This window comes from Vitis riparia, chromosome 7, assembly GCF_004353265.1.
Source record: "Vitis riparia cultivar Riparia Gloire de Montpellier isolate 1030 chromosome 7, EGFV_Vit.rip_1.0, whole genome shotgun sequence".
NCBI classification, from domain to species: domain Eukaryota; kingdom Viridiplantae; phylum Streptophyta; class Magnoliopsida; order Vitales; family Vitaceae; genus Vitis; species Vitis riparia.
In genome coordinates, this window is record NC_048437.1 from 11221395 (window position 1) to 11242618 (window position 21224).

General features: G+C 33.4%; 1 protein-coding gene across 1 annotated transcript; it reads right to left on the reverse strand.

Annotated features, from left to right (window-relative positions):
• Positions 1-8002: 8002 nt before the first annotated feature.
• On the reverse strand, positions 8003-9560 carry LOC117919012 (cysteine-rich repeat secretory protein 55-like). Its single transcript, XM_034836021.1, has 2 exons — positions 9205-9560; positions 8003-8537 (listed from the first exon to the last, which is right to left on the reverse strand). Exons 1-2 carry the CDS (start codon positions 9558-9560, stop codon positions 8126-8128), a joined length of 768 nt encoding a protein of 255 aa, XP_034691912.1. The 3' UTR covers positions 8003-8125.
• Between the last annotated feature and the right edge of the window lie 11664 nt (positions 9561-21224).

The following is a 21224-nucleotide window of genomic DNA, read 5'->3' on the forward strand; positions in this document are numbered from 1 at the left end:
ATAGACCTAAAATTGATCAAAATTCATAAAAATGTAAGAAAAATCTCGTAGAAATATAATTAAAAGTATAATAGACATTTTAAAGTTGTTTGAAGAATTTGGTATATGTATGGTATGATTTATCATATTTGATAATAATATCATATGCATCGATAAAAAATATGAATTTTATAAGTGTACATTTATTATTAAATTACATCAAATATTATTTCATAATAATGTTGTGATATTTGATTATAATATGTCTAATTTTAAATTATATTTAATATTAAAATTATGATCTATTTAATTCAATTATATTAAATGATATAAAATAAATGATCATATATGTATAGTTGTGATTTAATAATAATGTTTATAACTTGAAAACATACTTCATGCATATTAATCTAATTTGGATGTATTTAATGAAAAAAATAATAATGATAATTTGTATAAGTATTTTTTATTTTAAAATTTTGATAATTTTATTCAAAAAATTATATTTATTTTATATGTAATTATTATATAAAAGTTACAATAACTAAAATTAATTTATTTATAATATATATATATATATATATAATTAATCAATTGAAGCATGGTTGGCCGCTGGTGTTGGTGGGGATTTTATATATATATATATAGTATATATACATTTAATTAACAATAACATGGTTGGTCAATTGGTATTGGTGGGGAGTGTGAGCCTAAGGGTAGGGTTCAAATCCTCATGGTTCCATTATCTTGGATTTTCCCCTAGCCTTTTAAAAAATCTAATTCTTGTTGTCCCACATCGACGATTCATAACACCAAAAGGTGTATTTAAACATTGGAGTGGTGGAGGGCTCACAAGTGTGTGGGGCTAGCGTTGGGCTGGAAAGATTGGGCCTGGCACGCCTTGGGTTGGGAAGAATGCAAATTGGGTCTGGGTATATTTATAAAAGTTTTGGGGAAAAAAATGGAGATGATGACGTGGCAGCACTATATCAATGCACTAGCCGAAATATCGTGAAAATATCGTGTGAAACCAAGGTTTGGTTAATCTTGATTTTAATGATAACAAAACAAGGTTTAGTACTAATGATTATATTTCAAGTTTGATTAGGCAAGATGATTTTCAAAGTGGCAATCACAAAGACAAATCAAGCCAAGGAGAAATCATGAAAAAGAAAACCACCTCAAAGAGAAGTGTTTTTCAAGACCCAAGCTTCATAAGATCTCTTTGTAAGGTTGTTGATGCACTAGGATTTTCATGCATTACATTCTTTACTTATGCACCAAAATCATCCAAGATTTATTTTGTTTTAAATATTTTAAGAATTGGATGATTTCATGTTTTTCAACTAAAACCTTGTGTTAAATGTTTTTCTAACTTATTTTAAAAGGTTTAAGTTGAAAAAGTTGGTTGTTGAGCCAAAAAACGGCTCAATCGGTTGAACCAGATGAGGAATCGGTCGACCGCAAGCTCAACCGGTCGAGGTCAGGTCAACCCCCAGCTCAATCGATCGAGGTCTAGGTCGACCCACATCTCAACCGATCGAGGCCCAGGTAAACCCCCAACTCAACCGGTCAAGGGTACAAAAAACTTTCTCTTTATTCCAGAACGGTTGTTCAACCGGTCAAGGTTGAACCTCAACTAGTTGAGGTCCGGTTGAGGCCCAATGGTCACCTGCCAAGCATTAAATGCTAACGGCTAGTTTGGCTTTTCTTTTCTACAAAAAGGCTCGAATCTTCATTGTTCAAAGAGCTTAACCTTCCCAAACTTTTCTTAATTGTATTTGAGCCTTAGAAGAGTGTTTTTGAGTGCACCATTATTCTAAAACTTGCATATCCTTAGTGCACCCTTCAATCCTAGTTTTCATGTATCAATTGAGCTTAAAGTTCTTGTGCTAGGATTTTTGTGAGATCATTTATTTGTAAACCTTTGAGAGGAAGTTTCTCAAGAGTGTGGTATCTCTTGAGAAGTGTAAAGGGTGCTTGGAGCCAAAAGTCCAAGAGGGTGAATTGGAACCATAATCCAATTGTATTGCTTGAAGGCTTGGTTTGGAAGCCTTGAATTAGTGAAACCTCAAGCTTGGGATTGAAGCTAGAGGAGAGTGGATATAGGTCGGGTTGCGCCAAACCACTATAAACTCTTGTGTTTGCATTCTCTATTCCCTACTCTTTTAACTTATATGCAATTGTATTTATATTGCTTATTACATACTTGCATATAATTGTCTCTTCATTCACATAGTTTAAATTTGCAAAAAGAGACCATCACCCAATTCACCCCCTTCCCCCCCTCCCCCCTCTAGGGTGATTACCATAGGTTGGATTAGCCAAATATTTCTAACATATCAATATATCGACGAAAAATGGTTATTTTAATGGAATATCATGGTTACCGATACATAATATATCGGTGATATTTCGCCGATATAACGTGACATTTTCATCCCTGGTAGTAAGGTCTTCACTCATGTGAATTGGTATGACTTAAATGCATATAGTGGTATTCAAGTTTAACATTTAATTAAAACCATAATAATATTTGACACCTATGCAAACAAGTTATGGGGTTGATGCTAAGCGGTGTTGTACTTTCGACACTTAATGCAGTTTAAGTGTTAAAGTCTTCACTCATGCAAATTGGTTTGACTTGGATGCATAGTGATGTCCAACTTCTCAAAACTTAATTGAAATTAAAATTACACTTAATACCCATATGAGCAAGTCATAACCTTGAAGCTCCATAGTATTGTACTGTCAGCACTTAATTAAAATTGACCCCTCACTTGATACACATTTTCTTTTTAATAGTGATAACTGAACTCAAGTAGTTTTCCCAAGTTGTCTATGTACTCTTCAAATAGATGAAATCAAGTCAAACGTAGTTCAATCATTTTTTTTTCACTCTAAATTTTTTCAAGACTAAAAGAAAATTTTAATCTTGCAAGCATAAGTCCTGACTTTTGCCTAAGTCGCCTTTTTCAGGTTTTTCAACTTAGCGAATCTTTTTTTATATATATATATACGCTCCAACTTTTGCCAAGGCTAAAAGAAAAATTTAATCTTGTATGCATATATCTTAAACTTTATCTTAGTCGTTGTTAGGAATTTGAGGCTAATCCAAACTATGGTAATCACCCTAAAGGGAGGGAGGGGGGGGGGGGGTAAATAGGGTGATGGTCTCTTTTTCACAAATTTAAACTATGCAAAAATAAGAGACAATTATATGTAAATATATAATAAACAAAATAAACACAATTGCATATAATTTAAAAGAGTTAGGGAAGATAGAGTGCAAACACGAGAGTTTATAGTGGTTCGACACTTCCTTGCCTACGTCCACTCTCCTCAACCTCCTAACCAAGTGAGGGTTCCACTATCTTGAAGCTTCAACCAAGCTTCCAATCCCTTTACAATTGGATTATGGTTCCAATTCACCATCTTGGACTTTTGGCACCAAGCACCCTTTACACTTCTTCAAGAGTTATCCCACTCTTAAACAACCTCTCAAGTGATATCCCTCACTTGAGAAAATTCCTCTCAAAGATATACAAAGATTGATCTCGCAAAAATCCTAGTAATAGAACTTTAGGCTCAAATGATATAAGAGAAACTAGGATTGAATGGTGCACTAAAGATATGCAAGTTATGAAACAATGGTGTACTCAAAAAACACTCTTCCAAGGCTCAAATATATTCAAGAATGATTTGGGAAGGTTAAGATTGTGAAACAATGAAGTTTGGAGCCTTTTTATAGAAGAAAAAAACCAAACTAGTCGTTGGGGGTTCGTCCGGTCGAGTTAAGGGTCGACCGGTTGACTAGCCGTTAGGAAAAGTGACCATTGGGCCTCAACCGGACCTCAACCGGACCTCGACCGGACCTCAACCGATTAAGGTTCAACCTTGACTGGGAAAATAAGGCCACTGGGAGAGAGAGAAAATTTTTAGCCTCCCACAACTGGTCCTCGACCGGTTGACCGGTTGAGCCATTTTTTCGGCTCAACACTCAACCTTTTTCAACTTAAAACCTTTTAACACAAGTTTGAAAATCATTTAACACAAGGTTTTAGTTGAAAACATGAAATCATCCAATTCTTAAGATATTTAAAACAATATTACTCTTGGATGATTTTGGTGCATAAATAAAGAATGAAATGCATGAAAGTCCTAGTGCGCCAACAACCTTACAAAGAGATCTTAAGAAGCTTTGGTCTTGAAAAACTCTTATCTTTGAGGTGGTCTTCTTCTTCATAATTTCTCTTTGGCTTGATTTGTCTTTGGATTGCCACTTTGGAAATCATCTTGCCTAATCACACTTGAAATATGATCATTAGTTCTAAACCTTGTTTTATTATCATCAAAATCAAGATTAACCAATCCTTGGTTTCACAGTCGTCTTTTCAGGTTTTCAACTTAGTGAACATTTTTTTTATACACTCTAACTTTTGCCAAGACTAAAAGAAAATTTTAATCTTGCGAGCATATATCCTAATTTTTGCCTAAGTCGCATTTTTAGATTTTCAATTTAGTGAACCTTTTTTTTTTTCTATCTTACGTGGTTTAAGCTCATGTAAGCCAGAAACGTAGTGTAACTCAAGCATAGTAATGCTTTAAGAATTTGCCAATGATAGAGTCAATGTTTAATCTATCTTCAACAACAATCTTATAAGAACCATTGTTGTAAACTTTTTTCACCAAATAAGATCCATCCCATTTTGATGTAAATTTGCTTCCATTCCTATGTGTGGTGATGATGGGTCTACAGATGGTGAGAACTAGATCACCAACTTGAAAGTGTTGAAGGAGAACATTTTTGTTAAAAGCTCTTAAAAGACGTGCTTGATAACACTCTTAAGTGTTGTTGGGCTTCAAGTTGCTTTTCATCTAGTGCTTCTAACTCTTGAAAATGTAGTTTGACATTATCTTCATCAGTTAGTCATTCATGTATGGCAATCCTTAACGAAGGGATCTAACGCTCAAGTAGTACAACTTCTACATAATAAGGAGGGAATAAATAGTTGCTTATGTAGGCATTTGATATGTTGTTTGATATGCCCAAAGTGCTTCTCCTACTCGTTCATGCCAATCCCTCTTTGACTTATCAAAAATTTTCTTAAATAAATAGAAAAGGGTGTTAAATGATTCTACAAGACCATTGGTCGGTGCATTTTACATTGATGAATTGTATTGTTTGAAATCGAACCTCTCACAGAGATTGCTCATCAATTTGTTATAAAAGGGTTTTCCATTATTAGTGATTATGTATCGTGGTACCCCATACCAATAGATGATATTACTTTGAATGAAGTTAATTCACTACAATTTCTTTCTTCACTTCTTTAAATGGCACAATTTTTGCTCATTTAGAAACATAATCTATCATTGCCAATATGTAAGCATGCCTAGCAGAGAATTTAGGAGTAATGGGTCCAACCACGTCAAGTCCCCATGCATTAAATGGCCACAACACAATTGTAAGATGGAGTGGCTCACGGGGTTGGTGTATAAAATTTGAATGGAATTGGCATGATTGACATTTCTTATCATATTCCATGCAATCCTTAACCATAGTTGGCCAATAGTAACCCATTATTTTGATTCAAAAATGGAGTTTTGGCCCTAATTGGTGAGCCCCACTGATTCTGAAATGTTCTTCTTCAATTTCTTGATTTGTCTCTTCTTATCCTAGGCATCAAAGAAGTACTCCATTGAATGAGCAACGATAGAGTGTTTCTTTGTAGTAAATGAAGTGTGGAGCTCGACATCGTATTTCTATTCGACGCCTTAGTTCATCAGGTAACTTCTCATGCTCTAAGTAGTCAATTAATGGTTGTCACTAATCTTCGTTGTCAATAGTGAGTATCGATGTAGCGTTCACCTCTTCTTGTTGTAATATTGGTAATGATGGCAATACCCACCTACGGCAAATAAGGACATGTACAGTCTCATCCTTAAGCAATGTCAAACTTGTAGATAAATTAGTTAAAGCATCTGCCATTTGGTTTTCTTTTCATGGAATATGAACTAAAGAGATTCACACAAACTTTTCTATCAGTTGGGTAGCATTTTGGAAGTAAGGAACCAAGTCATTGCTTTTAACCTCATGCAAGGCTAGAAGTTGATTGATTACCTACTTAGAATCCCCACATATCTCCAAGTTTTTTATTTTCATTTTGATCACCATTTGTAAGCAAATAATTAAGGCTTGGTATTCAACGACGTTGTTGGAGCATCGCTCTATTACGTCAAATATGGTAAATGTTATGTTGACTAATTCAAATTTACAAAACAATTTATAGGGTGAAGCGTTATATTGTGTTTCACATTCTTAACAAAGTTTCTTATAAAAGTTTAGAAAAAAAAAAAACACCATATGAAATTCGAAAAAATCAAACATCTAACCTAAAATATTTAAAAAAAAAAAAAAAAGTGGAGGTGTCTAACTAAAGTAAATATTCCAATAAATAAAAAGAAAAATTAGGTCCAAAAACTATAGACTCTATATTCATTAGATATTCTTTAAATAGTGACTTACATATTTCTAGTGTTAAATTTTGAAATTTAATAATTCTATTTTATAGTCATGTGATGCTACATTTTTAAACATATCTTCCCTACGAAAAATAAGTTATCCTAATCAGTAAGAGACTCAAATTCTAACTCTATTATAGAAATTACTTCAAATTTAAAGTTTAAAAAAAAAAATCAAGAAAGCTCCAATCTAAGAAGTAAAAAAGGAAGAATTGAAAAGCTTTGTGATGTTGAATTTTTCACATTCTTAGTTGAAAATGATCCTAAGACATGATGAAATAATGAATTCCTTAGATGCTATGTTTAATTTGGAAATAAGCAATACATAGTGATATCTATTGTAAAAACTTAAAAGAATACTATAGATTGTTTAACCAAAGGATTAGCTGATAAAGTAATAATAGAATCATGAAGGGGAATGGAACTAAAGCCCATAAGTTAGTCATCATGATTAACATCCAACCTTTGTGATTGAAGATCCCATGAAGAAGGTTCAATAGGTAATAATGAAGCTATCGGATGATTAAATGAAACAATAATTTGGGAAATTCTCTAGTCTCATTCCTATGGTGATAGTGTTTATTCTTCTGATAGTATTTTAAGAAGAGAATCGCTCTAAATGAGGTCAAGGTAGGATTTCTACAGGATGTTGATCACAAATCATCCTTGGAATACTCACCTATGTAGGCATAGTAGTGTGGTTGCTACTATGGGAAGTTTAGCTAATCCCTAAAAACACCTATAAAACAAGATATGTGGGCATGACTAAAAAAACACAAAACCGAATAAAACCAAATTAACCACTCTTACTATGTATAGTAATAAGAAAACCGAATTGAAGAACACAATTCAAGATTTAGTTCATTATAGTTTTTCTAGATAGAAATTTACTTACACTAAATGTAGGTTCAAGTCCGAAAGACACCTACACCTATTGTACAATAATTTTACTCAATTGTGTTTTATATATATATCACAATTTCATTTTTTTCATTTTCTTCTTCTTTTTTTCTTCCATTTTTTATACATTAATAAACAAATTGAAAATTTGTATATTTTGGAAAATGCAACTCTGAGTTAAATGAGAAGAAGAATTTTGTTATGACAACACTTCTTTTTTGTTGGTTGAGCGAGAGTGAATACTTGTTTCATGGAATTGAATTTTTTATAATAATTTTATTCTTGAAGATCATCATATTGCGGGAGAAGAACGTTGATCAACTTTGTATAAAAGAAGGTATACACCCGCCTACCTTGATCTAGCTTTTCTAATCCTTATCTTTTATCCCATTAATATAGTATTTGATTTATTATTATCACTGAATTTTATTGGAGTTGGAATTTGACTAAATAATTTTCCCTATCTTAAGTTGAAATTATCTCTATCAATTAATGTGTACATGTAACCCAGCAAAATTAAAAATTCGAAAAAAAAAAAAATCAGACTTGATTGGTTAAAAATTTGGTGCAGACATTATTTTGTATTTAGAAACCAAGCTTATAGCATTAAAGGCTTAAAAGAGAAGATTCGCATGCATGCAAAGCTACAAAATAGGACAAAAGTTCTGCATATATCCTTTTCTTAGGCATGACGAACCGCTGATGTTGGCATGGCCTAAATCTATGGATAAACCTTCTGAGTATTAGAAAACATTAGGGCAGAGCCGAGAGGGAAGGAGACTGGATAGAGCTCGTAGCGAGCATAACAACTGCTATACAAAACGCGGCAACCCTTCATGTTGTAGCAGAAGTCGGAGAAATTGCCAACAGCAATGGCCAGGCATTGGGCGCAGGACAATGGCGACAGATCCCGTGTGCATTGCACCAAGGCGTAGAGTGTGACGGAGGGTGTGAGCTTTGTCTGGCCTTTACCCAGCCCTGCGTTCTGGGGTTCAACAGCCTGCGATCTGATCTTCTCCATCAGCTTGCCTAATTCCTCATTAAACCGTTCCGTTTCGGTTACCTTAGCCCCATGGCGCAAGAAAATCCCAAAGCCCGTGTCAACTTTCCCTATGAAGTCTTTGTCGCTGTACCTGTACAAGTGAACGCCACTGTCATTAGAATGCGTTCGGTTGATGTTTCTGGATTAGGAGTGTGTTTTTACAGTAATTTTAATAAATGTATTTACTCTTTCTAAAGCTTGAAAATATTTATTTTTCAAGTATTAGAAAAGTTAAAAATACTTTCAAAAATCACTATCAAATACACTCGTGTTTTTAATGGAATTATTTTATCTAAGTATTTTTAAAAGAATGTGACACAGCCAGCAGTTTAGCTCGAGGGGGCAACCTTTGAAACAAATGCGAGCTTTAACCCAATGGTCCAAGGTTGTCATTGTTGGGGAGCAATAACAGTCTTGGGATTGAGTCCTACTATTGCAAGCAATATAGTTTTTTTGTTTTTTGGTTTTAATATTTTCAGGGGTACTCCTTAGTGCATTTATCAAATGTTTTTCCAAAAAACACTATAAGTGATTTTTCAGATTTTTTAAAGTGTTTTCCAAATTTTATCAAAACAACTAATATTTTTTCAAAACATTTTTTAGTCGAAGTGTTTCCTACACTGTAGTAAATGTTATCTACGGTGACATCTACACTGTGAGATAAAGATACAAATAAATGGGATGGAATAAATAATGGGAACTCAAAAAATATATAACTGATTTAAGTATTGGGGATTAAACCGATAGCTTAATAATACCTTAGAAAGCAATAATCAAACAAAATCCTGGCGTCGGCCTTGTTTGGGCAACGCGTACGAATCTGCTTTGCAGCATCTTGAATACAAGTTGAGCAGCCCTCCTTGCCCACATCTCCTCTGCATTGTGCCAAGCCGTGGACTAAGTATTGACCACTACCAAAGGAGATAGCAACGAAGCCATTTGTGGAAGCTTTTGAGACCAATTGAACCGACAAGTCATCAAAGTCGGCTGATGCGTTCCCACTCCCAATTTTACTGTCTTTGTTGCAGAAAACCCCTAAAGGGTCTGCAGAATCTGCACTGCAATGCCATAGAGAGAGCACTCCAAGAAGAAGAAGATGGTGTGACAAAGTCATGGCTCTTCGATCACTCTTACCTCATTGCTAAGTTGTTCCTTCAGATGGGTTTATTATTAGTATTATTATATATAGGTGCGAGGAGTTGGGTTGTCACATGCAGTCTTTTTTGACTTGTTGGCTTCACCACCACCATGTTGAGTGGAGGAAAATGGGGCATAGCTAGATGGGGTTTTGACATTTTCAGTATTGGTTTGCAGTATGAGGTTGTGTATTCATGTTCATTGAATTCTATTGACAATGAGACAAGTGTCCTCCTAAAAGAAGTATATCCATTATCAAATAGGACCCCCCACGAAAACCCCAACTTTAATATCTCAAATGAATGATGGTTTAGTTTAATATGTTTTGATTTGTATTGAGTGCCCACAGTCAGGGGTGAGAATCCTGCAAAATTCAGGCACTCAATTAAATAAGTGAACCCAAACCCAAGTTAAAAATATAAATTTATATTAAATAAATTAAATATTGTATAATTAGTTTAATAATGATATTCTTGAGCGCACAAATTTCATAAAAGTCATACAAAATTAGCAAAACAATAAGAAAAATAATGCAAACAAAATTTTATTAAAATAAAAATATTGTGGGGTACAATCTCTGTGGCAATATTCTTTTATAAAAGAATATATCCCTCTAATTCTTTCATTTTAAGCTCAACTTGAAGAACGATTGAGGGCCTAAAATAACTTTTTCTCGAATGAACTTGTTGAATGACAATGAACGTGTGTATAACCCTTCTGTCGCTTACTAAACTTGTATAGAGATTTGATGAAACTCATTTTCTTTTTGTGATGCATCTTTTCCCTTATGAAGTCACTTTCCAGATCTCATTTTTTTTTTCTTGGATTTTCTTGATTTCCTCTAAATTTTCTTGATTTCCGAATTTCTCCCCCTTCTTGAAAAAAGTCACCTCTATTTATAGGTGAAGGTAAGGAATTGAATTTTTACATTCTCAAATTTTAGTTGCTTAATTCAAGAGATTTAGTTCCTTGATTTTAACAGCTTTCCTTCTTCTGCAAGTTTTACCAACAAGATAATAATACATTTTTCTTATTATTATTATTATCGTTTTTTATAGTTGAAGATTAGGTTACTTTTTTTAGAAAACTTATCTATAAGAGAATATCTATTTTTTAAATTCTCTATTGACTTGGAGACCTAATTTCATAATCTTCCAAATTTGTACCACATGTCCAATAAGCCCAAATTTTGTTGAACCATGAAATTATAATTTTTTTTTTTTAGAAAGACTAAATTTAGTGGTAATTTAATTCACTAAATTATTTAAGTCTACAAATGCCCCCACTTCAAAACGCATCACGTACATGAATTATCATGTGCATGGGGTGGGTCTTGAAGTTAACCTCGTTTTTTTTTTTTTCAAAGAAATATTTTAATAGGAAGTTTCCTATTTTAAAAATATCTTTTTCCCACTTTTTCCAAACTCCACTTCATTTTCTTTCTTATTTTACACTGTGAATCCTCTTCTAGTTTAAACTTTTTTCGAAAAACTCTTTTCATCTTTGGACTTTTGTCAAACCAATTTGAGAAACTCAATTTGAATTCTCCATGAGAAGTCTTCACCTTTCCAAACCTGTAAGGATTTTTTTTTTTTTTTTTTTTTTGTAGTGTTTTATGTTTTATATATATATTGGAGCTTTAGTGGGGCATTGAACCACAATGGTGGTTGCCTTGGAGGACTCATCAGTGGTAGCTTTAGTGGGGCATTGAGCTACAATGATGGTTGTATATATTTATATATTGGAGCTTCAATGGGTGCATGCCGAAGTCAATGGAGACCTGAGCTACAACGGCGGTTGCCTTGGGAGACGTCATCAGTGGCAATGATTAAAATATAGCGATATTTTGGCTACATATCTATCTATCTATATATATTATATATATTGGAGCTTCAGTAGGTGCATGTCGAAGTCAATAGAGACATGAGCCACAATGGTGGTTGCCTTGGGAGACGTCCTCACTGGCAATGATTAAAATATTGTGATATTTCGACAACATATTGCTGAAATACCGAATTTCGATGGATCTCGACACAATATATAGGAAAGAAATATCAAGATATATTTCGGTAATTTATTGGGAATTTCTTAGGTAGTTAATGCAAGCGAAGTGGTGTGGTCAAACTTCAAAATTTTATTAAATTTTCTGCTACTAAGAGAAGTAGAACCCTAGTCAAAAGGTTCACCATGCAACCAAGCCAACCACTAGAGTAAGCTTACCCTTTGTTATACATGTTGCATCAAATATATATAGACTAAAACTCATCATATAAACATAATATTAAAAGAATGTTTTAAAGAACAAATTAACTATAATTATTTTATAATTAAATGAAAATTTTTCATTTAATTGATTACCAAAAATATAAAAATTATCATGATAATTTTCTTCATAGTGTTTTTAATATCATTAATATATTAATTAAATATTATAAAATATACATATATCATCATTTATTTTATATCATATAATACAATTGAATTAAATGGATTATAATTTTAATATTAAATATATTTTTGAATTAGACAGATTATAATCAAATATCACAGTATTATTGTAGAATAATATTTGATATCATTTAATAATAAATGTATACTTATAAAATTCATATTTTTCATCGATGCATACAATATTATTATCAAATATGATAAATTATATCATGCATGTATCAATTTTTTGAACAAAACAATTTTAAAATATCTATTATACTTCTAATTTTATTTTTAAGAGTTTTTTCTTAATTTTTATAAGTTCTTATCAATCTTAGGTTCATCGATATTTCGTGTCAAAATATTCGTCGATATATCTGAAAAATGGAAGTACCAATAAATCTATAATTACCTATATTTTCATCATTGATCACTAACATATATATATATATATAAATCTCTCCCAAGCTTATGCTCTCCTTTCTCTCTTCTTTCTCTCTCAATATGTAAGCCCTTCAAGCCCCAAGCTTTCTTCAAAACTTTCCTCCCATTGTAAGATATTTCTCCTTATGTATTCTATGTTTTAAGATTTACCTCCTATGATGGATGATCTTTAAATTATGTAAATTTTCAAGTTTATTTTAAGTTTACCTCCTATCATGGATGGTTTGTTTTATGTTTCCAGTTTACCTCCTATCATGGATGGTTTTATATTTATGAACTAAAAAATTTGTGGTTCCTTCTCTTTTTAAATTTCTTTGGTTATTTATCTTGTTGGATTTCTAACCCTCTTCTTTGTTTTGAATCATAGCATAATTCCTATTTTCATTGCATATTACCTTGTCCTGGGTGTCTATGGTATCAGAGCCAGGAAACTCAACATCTTTCCACAAGATCTTCTTAGGAATGATGAAATCTGACTTATCTAGCATATCTGAGTGAAAGTAAGTGGTCTCACCCTTAGGACTGGTGCAAAGAGCCCCAGATCCAACGCTTGTGTTCATGCTCTTATAGGCAAACCTGGTTATGATTGAAACAGGACTGTTTCCTGGTTTGATCTTAAAGCCATGGGTCTTAATATGTAGGACAACAGAATCTAAGATGTCTGCATCTCTTATTCTAACTGTGAAGTTAGGATAACACTAGAAATAAACTGGGCCATCATTCAGTCCAGCTTGGATTGCGCCTATAATAGAATCTCGATATTCGAGATGCCTATTATCCCTTAAACACATGACAATAGAGGTGTTTAAACCTAATCTTGTCAAAGGCTTAGCTGCTACTTGAATCATACCAAAGTGTATGAAATTATAGCCATCTTTCTTATGCTTTTCAATGGACCTGTTTTCTAGAAGTCTTATGACTTGGTCGTCTTGTTCTAAGCTGACTAAAATTTCAGAGGTCTTGATGGTATAATCTGTGAAGAACTTAAAGGTTCCTTTCTTATAAATTTCTTGATTAGACACCTTGGGTAACTTCCAATCATCTAAATCATTTAATACCCAAGCTTCTAACCAGAAAACCCAATCCAGTCAAGCTCTTTCTCCCCATAAAATGCTATGGAGCCAACAAGTTGAAGAAGAAGAAGCAAGGCTTCATTCTTCTAACCCTATGCCTAACAAGATGATGACCTTATACTATGATCATTCTGATCCAGCCAATCCAATCAAGGCCACCCAGTACCCAGCCATTTCAAGGTCCCAAACCTTCAAGCAAGTCACTAAGGCTAATCCCTCTCAAAAGGAATTAGCATCAAGCTCCTCTTTTTCAAACAAGCAAATTGTGGTGGCTGCCAACCCCACACCTCTTTCAACAAAATCAAGATATTGGCAAAATGATTTAAATCAACCTCTTTTGGTTATTGAAAGAGAATTTTTCTTTGAAAACCCCAGAGAGATTGTTGCAAAAGCTTTTCAAGAAAATTTTCATTATCTCTCTGGTGATATTTTAAAAACAAGAGAGTTTTATGAAGCGGTCCTTACAGAAACTGGTTATGTTAAAATTAAGCATAACGCTGATAAATTCAGCGATATGGGCTTGGCATTCTCCACCTACCATATCTATAAGATTCTTACTGTCAAGCAATGAGGTGGAAATCCTAATCTTTCAAGGGAATTTTCTGAACCATCAAAGCCAAGGTTTTTTAATTATTAGGATTATCATAGAGCATGGTTTAATGCTTTTCTGATCCAGAATAGGGACTTCCATCATTCATGGATGTTCTATTTTCCATCAAAGAATCAGCTTTCCTCTTTCCCATTTTGGTTCTACAGTTGGTGGACTTATTATGGTCCGACTATTAAGATTCTTCCTAAGCCCATCCTGGATGGCTTTGAGCTATTCAGAAGTTCTTTTGATATCCCCAGAGAACTTTCAACTTTTCCCCCTTTACTATTCTTTTTCAGCAAATTTGGCATTGCTTGGATAGTCCAGTGGGACTATATTATCATTACAGATGAATCAGCAGTCTTTCCATCTCTAGGAAGGACTTTTAAAACTAAATGGTGGGATGTCTTGAAAAATGATGCATCTATTGATGCAATTAAGCAGTATTTCCTCAAGAACCCCACACAAGTCTCAGCCAGTGATGATATGTCTCAGTTTCTCCTCAAAAAGCAACAGTTACAAGTCATACTCGCAGCAGCTAAGACCCCTCAAGATTTCCAGAAAATCCTTGAAGATGGAAGCTCAAGCTTCTCCCAAGAAAATTCTTATGCAAAATCTGATGATTCAACAAGCTACTTTCTAGACAATGGTGACGACTATGAAGGAATCCTTCCTCCAATAAGAAGATCTAAGTAATCATCAGCCTTATGTCTTCCATCAAGAATATTTTACAGCTTTGCAGTTTCAGCACCAAAAGCAGCAAGCATGTGACTACACAATCTAAAGCAGCCTATCGGAAGTCTTTTCAGTCGAAAGTGGGTTTTTCGGTGGAATTCAGTGGAAAAGTGAATTTTACTATTCACTATTCACTATTCATGCACAAGATTACTATTCATGACAGTTAGTCAAAAAGCAAGCAGTGCTTTGTCCCCTCTTTTTGGCTATTTAAGGAGGCTTGATCCTCATTTGTAAGAGGCTAGAATTTTAGATCTAAAATCTCTCCCAAGCTTATGTTCTCTCTTCTCTCTTCTTTCTCTCTCAATATGTAAGCCCTTTAAGCCCCAAGCTTTCTTCAAAGCTTTCCTCCCATTGTAAGATACTTCTCCTTATGTATTCTATGTTTTAAGATTTACCTCCTATGATGGATGGTCTTTAAATTATGTAAATTTTCAAGTTTATTTTAAGTTTACCTCCTATCATGGATGGTTTGTTTTATGTTTCCAGTTTACCTCCTATCATGGATGGTTTTATATTTATGAACTAAAAAATTTGTGGTTCCTTCTCTTTTTAAATTTCTTTAGTTATTTATCTTGTTGGATTTCTTTGGTTATTTATCTCTTTTTAAATTCCTGTTTTCATATATATATATATATATATATATATAAATTACACGTGACCTTTATTTATTTTTATTTTTTAAGGAAGAAAAAAAGACTCATCGTTCCTAAATGTGCATTGATTTTCACTGTTTGTAGAAACAAATTTGATTTCAGGTTCTTTTTTTTCAAAAAATTACCTTAATACTTGAGAGGTGATTTCTTTGGTAAACTTAAATATCCATAATATATATATATATATATATATATATATATATATAATAAAAATAAAAAACATTATGAGTATTTAAAATTTGACCCTCATATAATCAAGTTGTAGCCCTGACGTGAAGCAGTGTCATATTTTCGACACTTATATACTAAAGTTTTCACCCATACAAATTGGTTTGACTTGAATGCATAGTGGTATTCGAGTTTTAACATTTAATTAAAACCATAATAATATTTGACACCTATGCAAATAAGTTATGACTCTGATGTTACACGATGTTCTATTTTTTGTACTTATGTACTCAAGTCTTCACCGATGCAAATTGACTTAACTTGAATGTATAATGGTATTCAAGTTTTAACATTTAATTAGAACCAAAATAATATTTGGCACGTATGCAAACAAGTTATGGCCCTGATGCTACACAGTGTTATACTTTCAACACTTAATGTATCTTAAGTACTAACGTATTCACTCATAAAAATTGGTCTAACTTAAATGCATAGTGGTATTCAAGTTTTAACATTTAATTAAAACAATAATAATATTTGACACCTATGCAAACAAGTTATGGCCTTGATGCTACGCGGTGTTATACTTTCGACACTTAATGCGGCTTAAGTGCTAAGGTCCTCACTCATGTGAATTGGTTTGACTTGGATGTGTAGTGATGTCCAACTTCTCAAAACTTAATTGAAATTGGAATTACACTTAACACCCATGTGGGCAAGTCATATCCTTGAAGCTGCGCATTATTGTACTTTGAGCACTTAATTAAAATTGAGCCCTCACTTGATACAATTTTTTTTTTTAATAGGGATGACTAAACTTGGGTAGTTTCCCCAAGTTGCCTACGTACTCAAAGAAAGGAGATCAAGTCAAACATAGGTCAATCATTTTTTATTTTATTTTTTTCACTCTAACTTTTGTCAAGAATAAACTAAAATTTTAATCTTGCAAGCATAAGTCTTGACTTTTGCCTAAGTTGCCTTTTCAAGTTTTTCAACTTAGCGAATCTTTTTTTTTTTTTTTTTATACTAACTTTTGCCAAGGCTAAAAGAAAAAATTAATCTTGTAAGCATATATCTTAACTTTTACCTAAGTCGTCTTTTCAAGTTTTCAACTTAGCAAACATTTGTTTTTTTATACACTCTAACTTTTGCCAAGACTAAAAGAAAATTTTAATCTTGCGAACATATATCCTAATTTTTGCCTAAGTCCTCTTTTTAGGTTTTCAACTTAGCGAACTTTTCTTTCTTTCTTTTTATTTTGTGTCATACACAATTTTAGCTCATACGAGTCAAGAGCGTAGTGTAACTCAAGCATAGTAATGCTTTAAGAATTTGTCATTGATAAAGTCAATTCTTAATTTGTCTTCAACGACAATCTTATAATCACCATTGGTGTAAACTTCTTGCACCACATAAGATCCATCTTATTTTGATGTAAATTTGTTCTTAGTCTTATGTGTGGTGATGATGGATCTACGGATGATAAGAACTAGATCACCAACTTGAAAGGAACGAAGACGAACCTTTTTTGTTAAAAGCTCTTGAAATGCATATTTGATAACACTCTTCAAGTCGCTTTTCGTCTAGGGCTTCTAACTCTTGAAGACGTAGCTTGGCATTATCTTCATCATTAGTCTTTCATTTATGGCAATCCTTAATGAAGAGATTTGAAGCTCAAGGGCAGTACAACTTCTATACCATAAACAAAGGAATAAAGGGTCGTTTGTGTAGGCATTGAATATGTTGTTCAATACGCCCAAAGTGTTTCTCCTACTCGTTCATGTCAATCTCTCTTTGACTTATCAATAATGTTCTTAAATAAATAGCAAAGAGTCTTGTTAAATGCTTCTGCATAACCATTGGTTGATGCATTGTACATTGATGAATTATGTTGTTTGAAACCGAACATCTCATAGAGATTGCTCATCAATTTGTTATAAAAGGGTTTCTCATTGTCAGTGATTATGTACCATGGTACCCCGTACTAATAGATGATATTACTTCAAATGAAGTTTACTACAGTTTCTTTCTTCACTTCTTTAAGTGGCACAATTTCCGCTCATTTAGAAAAATAATCTATCACTACCAATATGTAAGCATACCTAGCAAAGGATTTAGGAGTAATGGGTCCAACCATGTCAAGTCCCTATACATCAAATGGTCACAACGCAATTGAAAGATGGAGTGGCTCAAAGGGATGGTATATAAAATTTGAATGGAATTAGCATGATTAACACTTCTTAGCATATTCCATGCAATTCTTAACCATAGTTAGCCAATAGTAACTCATCCTTTTGATTCAAAAATGAATACTTTGACCTTGATTGGTGAGCCTCACAAATTCCGAAATGAGCTTCTTCAATTGCTTGATTTGTTTTTTATTCTCCTAGGCATCGAAGAAGTACCCCATTGAATGAGCAATGATAAAGTGTTTTTTTTTGTAGTAAATGAAGCATGGACCTCGATATTGTATTTTTGTTTAACGCCTTAGTTCATCAGGTAACTTCTCATGCTCGAAGTAGTCAATTAATGGTTGTCACTAATCTTCGTTGTTAATAATGAGTACCGATGTAGCGTTCACCTCTTCTTGTTGTAATATTGGTAATGATGGCAGTACCCACCTATGGAAAATAGGGATGTGTACAGTCTCATCCTTAAGCAATATCAAACTTGCAGCTAAATTAGTTAGAGCATCTATCATTTGGTTTTCTTTTCGTGGAACATAAACTAAAGAGATTCACTCAAACTTTTCCATCAGTTGGGTAGCATATTGGAAGTAAGGAACCAAGTCATCACTTTTAACCTCATACAAGACTAGAAGTTGATCGATTACCAACTTAGAATCCCCACGTATCTCCAATTTTGTGATTTTCATTTCAATCGTCATTTGTAGGTCGATAATTAAGGCATGGTATTCAGCAACATTGTTGGAGCATCGCTCACTAAGAACAAATGAATATGGTAGTATTTGTCTTTGTGGTGAAACAAATGCAACACCTGCACATGTTCCATCATAGAGTGTTAACCCATTAAAAAACATCATCCACGAAGGAAAAACCTCAACATAAAAGATCTTTTAATTAGGAAAGTCATTTGAAATTTCTAGTGTTGCAGAAATAGGATGATCTACCAAGAAGTCTGCTAGTGTTTGTCTTTTTATTACTTTTTGAGGGATTTAGATTATTTCGTATTTAGTGAGTAGCAAGCCCCATCATGTTAGTTGTCCTAAAAGAATTGGCTTTGATAGCACATATTTAATAGGATCAACATGTGCTATTAAGTCTACTATGTATGTCTGCATATAATGTCTTAGCTTTTTTTTTCGAGAAAATTAAAGTAAGACAAGTCTTCTTTATTAGGGAGTAATTTAGTTCTGCGTTAGAGTTCGACTTAAGTAATACAATGCACTTTCTTTATTCTCTTCATTTTCTTGTGCAAGTAATGCTCTAAGAGAGCATTCTTGTGCGGCAACGTAGAGTATCAATGGCTTCCCCACCATAGGAGCACCTATGATTGTTGGATTAGCCAAATACTTTTTTATGCTCTCAAAGGTATTATGACAAGCTTTGTCCCAAACAAATAGGACATTATTCATAAGTCGGTTGAAAGGTTGACATCGTCCTACAAAGTTTGAAATAAACGTGAATGAAACCAAGACGTCTTTGGAGAATTCTAAGCTCTTAAAGATTCCTCATCTTTGGCATATTTAGAATGATTGCAATCTTGGATTGATCCACTACATTGTCACAGTGTTGAACAATAAACCCTAAAAACTTACCGAAAGTAACACCAAAAGCACATTTAAGCAAGTTCATCTTTAGTTAGTACCTTTTTAACCTATCAAACACCATACGAAGATCTCGCAAGTGGTCTTCTCTTTTCTTAGACTTTATCACTAGATTTTCAACATAGTACTCAATATTCTTATGAAGCATGTCATCAAAGATTCTTTGCATGGCACGTTGATATGTTGCACATACATTCTTTAGTCCAAAAAACATCACTTTGTAACAATAAATCCTCTTTGGAGTATGAAATGCAATAAGCTATTCATCCCTTGGTGCCATTCATATTTGATTATACCCCGATGATCCATCCATGAAAGATAAAGCTTCATGACTAGTAGTTGCATCAACCATGAGTTTGATAATTGGTAACGAGAAGTCATCTTTTGGGCAAGCATTATTTAAATCTTTGCATAAACACAAATTTGTCGTTCCTTTTCTTAACTGGAATGATGTTCACAATCCATGTCAAGTACTTTACCTCCCTAATGAAACTAGGTTCAATCAGTTTGTCGATTTCTATTTCTATCTATGAAACAAGTTTTGGTCAAAATCATCTCTGGACTTGCTTAATCAGTTAAACACCATGCTTCACCATGAGTTGATGCACTGCAACTTTCAAATCAAAACCTAGCATTTCTTTATATGACCTTGGAAAGACATATTCAAAATCAAGTAACAACTTAATATAACTTTTCTTTTCAAAATGACTTAAAAGCATCCTTACATAGATTTACCTTAGGTCCCCATTTGTACCCAAGTTGAGCTCTTTTAACTCATCTACAATGGATTGCCCCCCATCCTCAAATGCTTGAGGTGCTTTTCTTCGTTCGTCTTCTAAAGATTATGAATTAGAGTCAACTTCTACTGTAACATAGTAGCTAGTGTGCATCGAACTTTCTTCAACATCCTTAAAGTATCCCTCGTCCAACCACTTAGTGATCATGAAGGTATGTCATTTTAATTTTAACGAACCATTAGTATAGATTTCCCAAGTTGAATGGCACATCATCCTTGATGGGATTAAACTCATTGTCTCTGCATCCTCCTTTAGTTCAATACACCTCTTCTAATTGAGATTTTGTCACCACAACTTTCGAGGTAAAGTCCTAATCCTTTGTTGTATTAACCTTTTTGGAATATGTGTTGAATTACATTCCACTTGATTAAAATTGCCCAACCTAGTGAATACTGAAGCTCATGTAATTAAAGTCTTAATTTGATCAAACACTGAATTTTGAGAAGGAGAATTTAACCCACTACTCTCCTCCATGTCTTCCACAATGATATGTTATGTACTTGCCTTAATCTTTTTAGTCTTAGCTAAAATTTTGATAGACTCAGAAGGTACAAACCTTAAACTTGTCCTGGAAGGTTTGACTGCATACCCTTGTTGTTTTAACTTCTTTTGAGTTCCATTAAGGGCATGCATCTTTTCACCTATGGTCTTGGGGCTATGTTCTCCTAATTGTGATGACAAAGTGAAGTCATACCCCACATTGGCTAATAACTTGTGAGCCTAAGGATTAAACCCCTCATCTATTTTTTTTATCAAGAAATAATCCTTACTTTATTTGATCTCTTGAAGATTTGATGGATTTTTGCATCTCATCCCTGAAGATAAGTTGTAAGTTTGGAAGGGGAATAATTGTCTCTTCTTTCAAGACATGAAGATCCTTATTTTCTAATCTTCAAGGTTGTACTTCGCTTCTGTTTTCTATGAAAGGTAGTTGACCCTCACTTCATTGAGATCTCAGGATG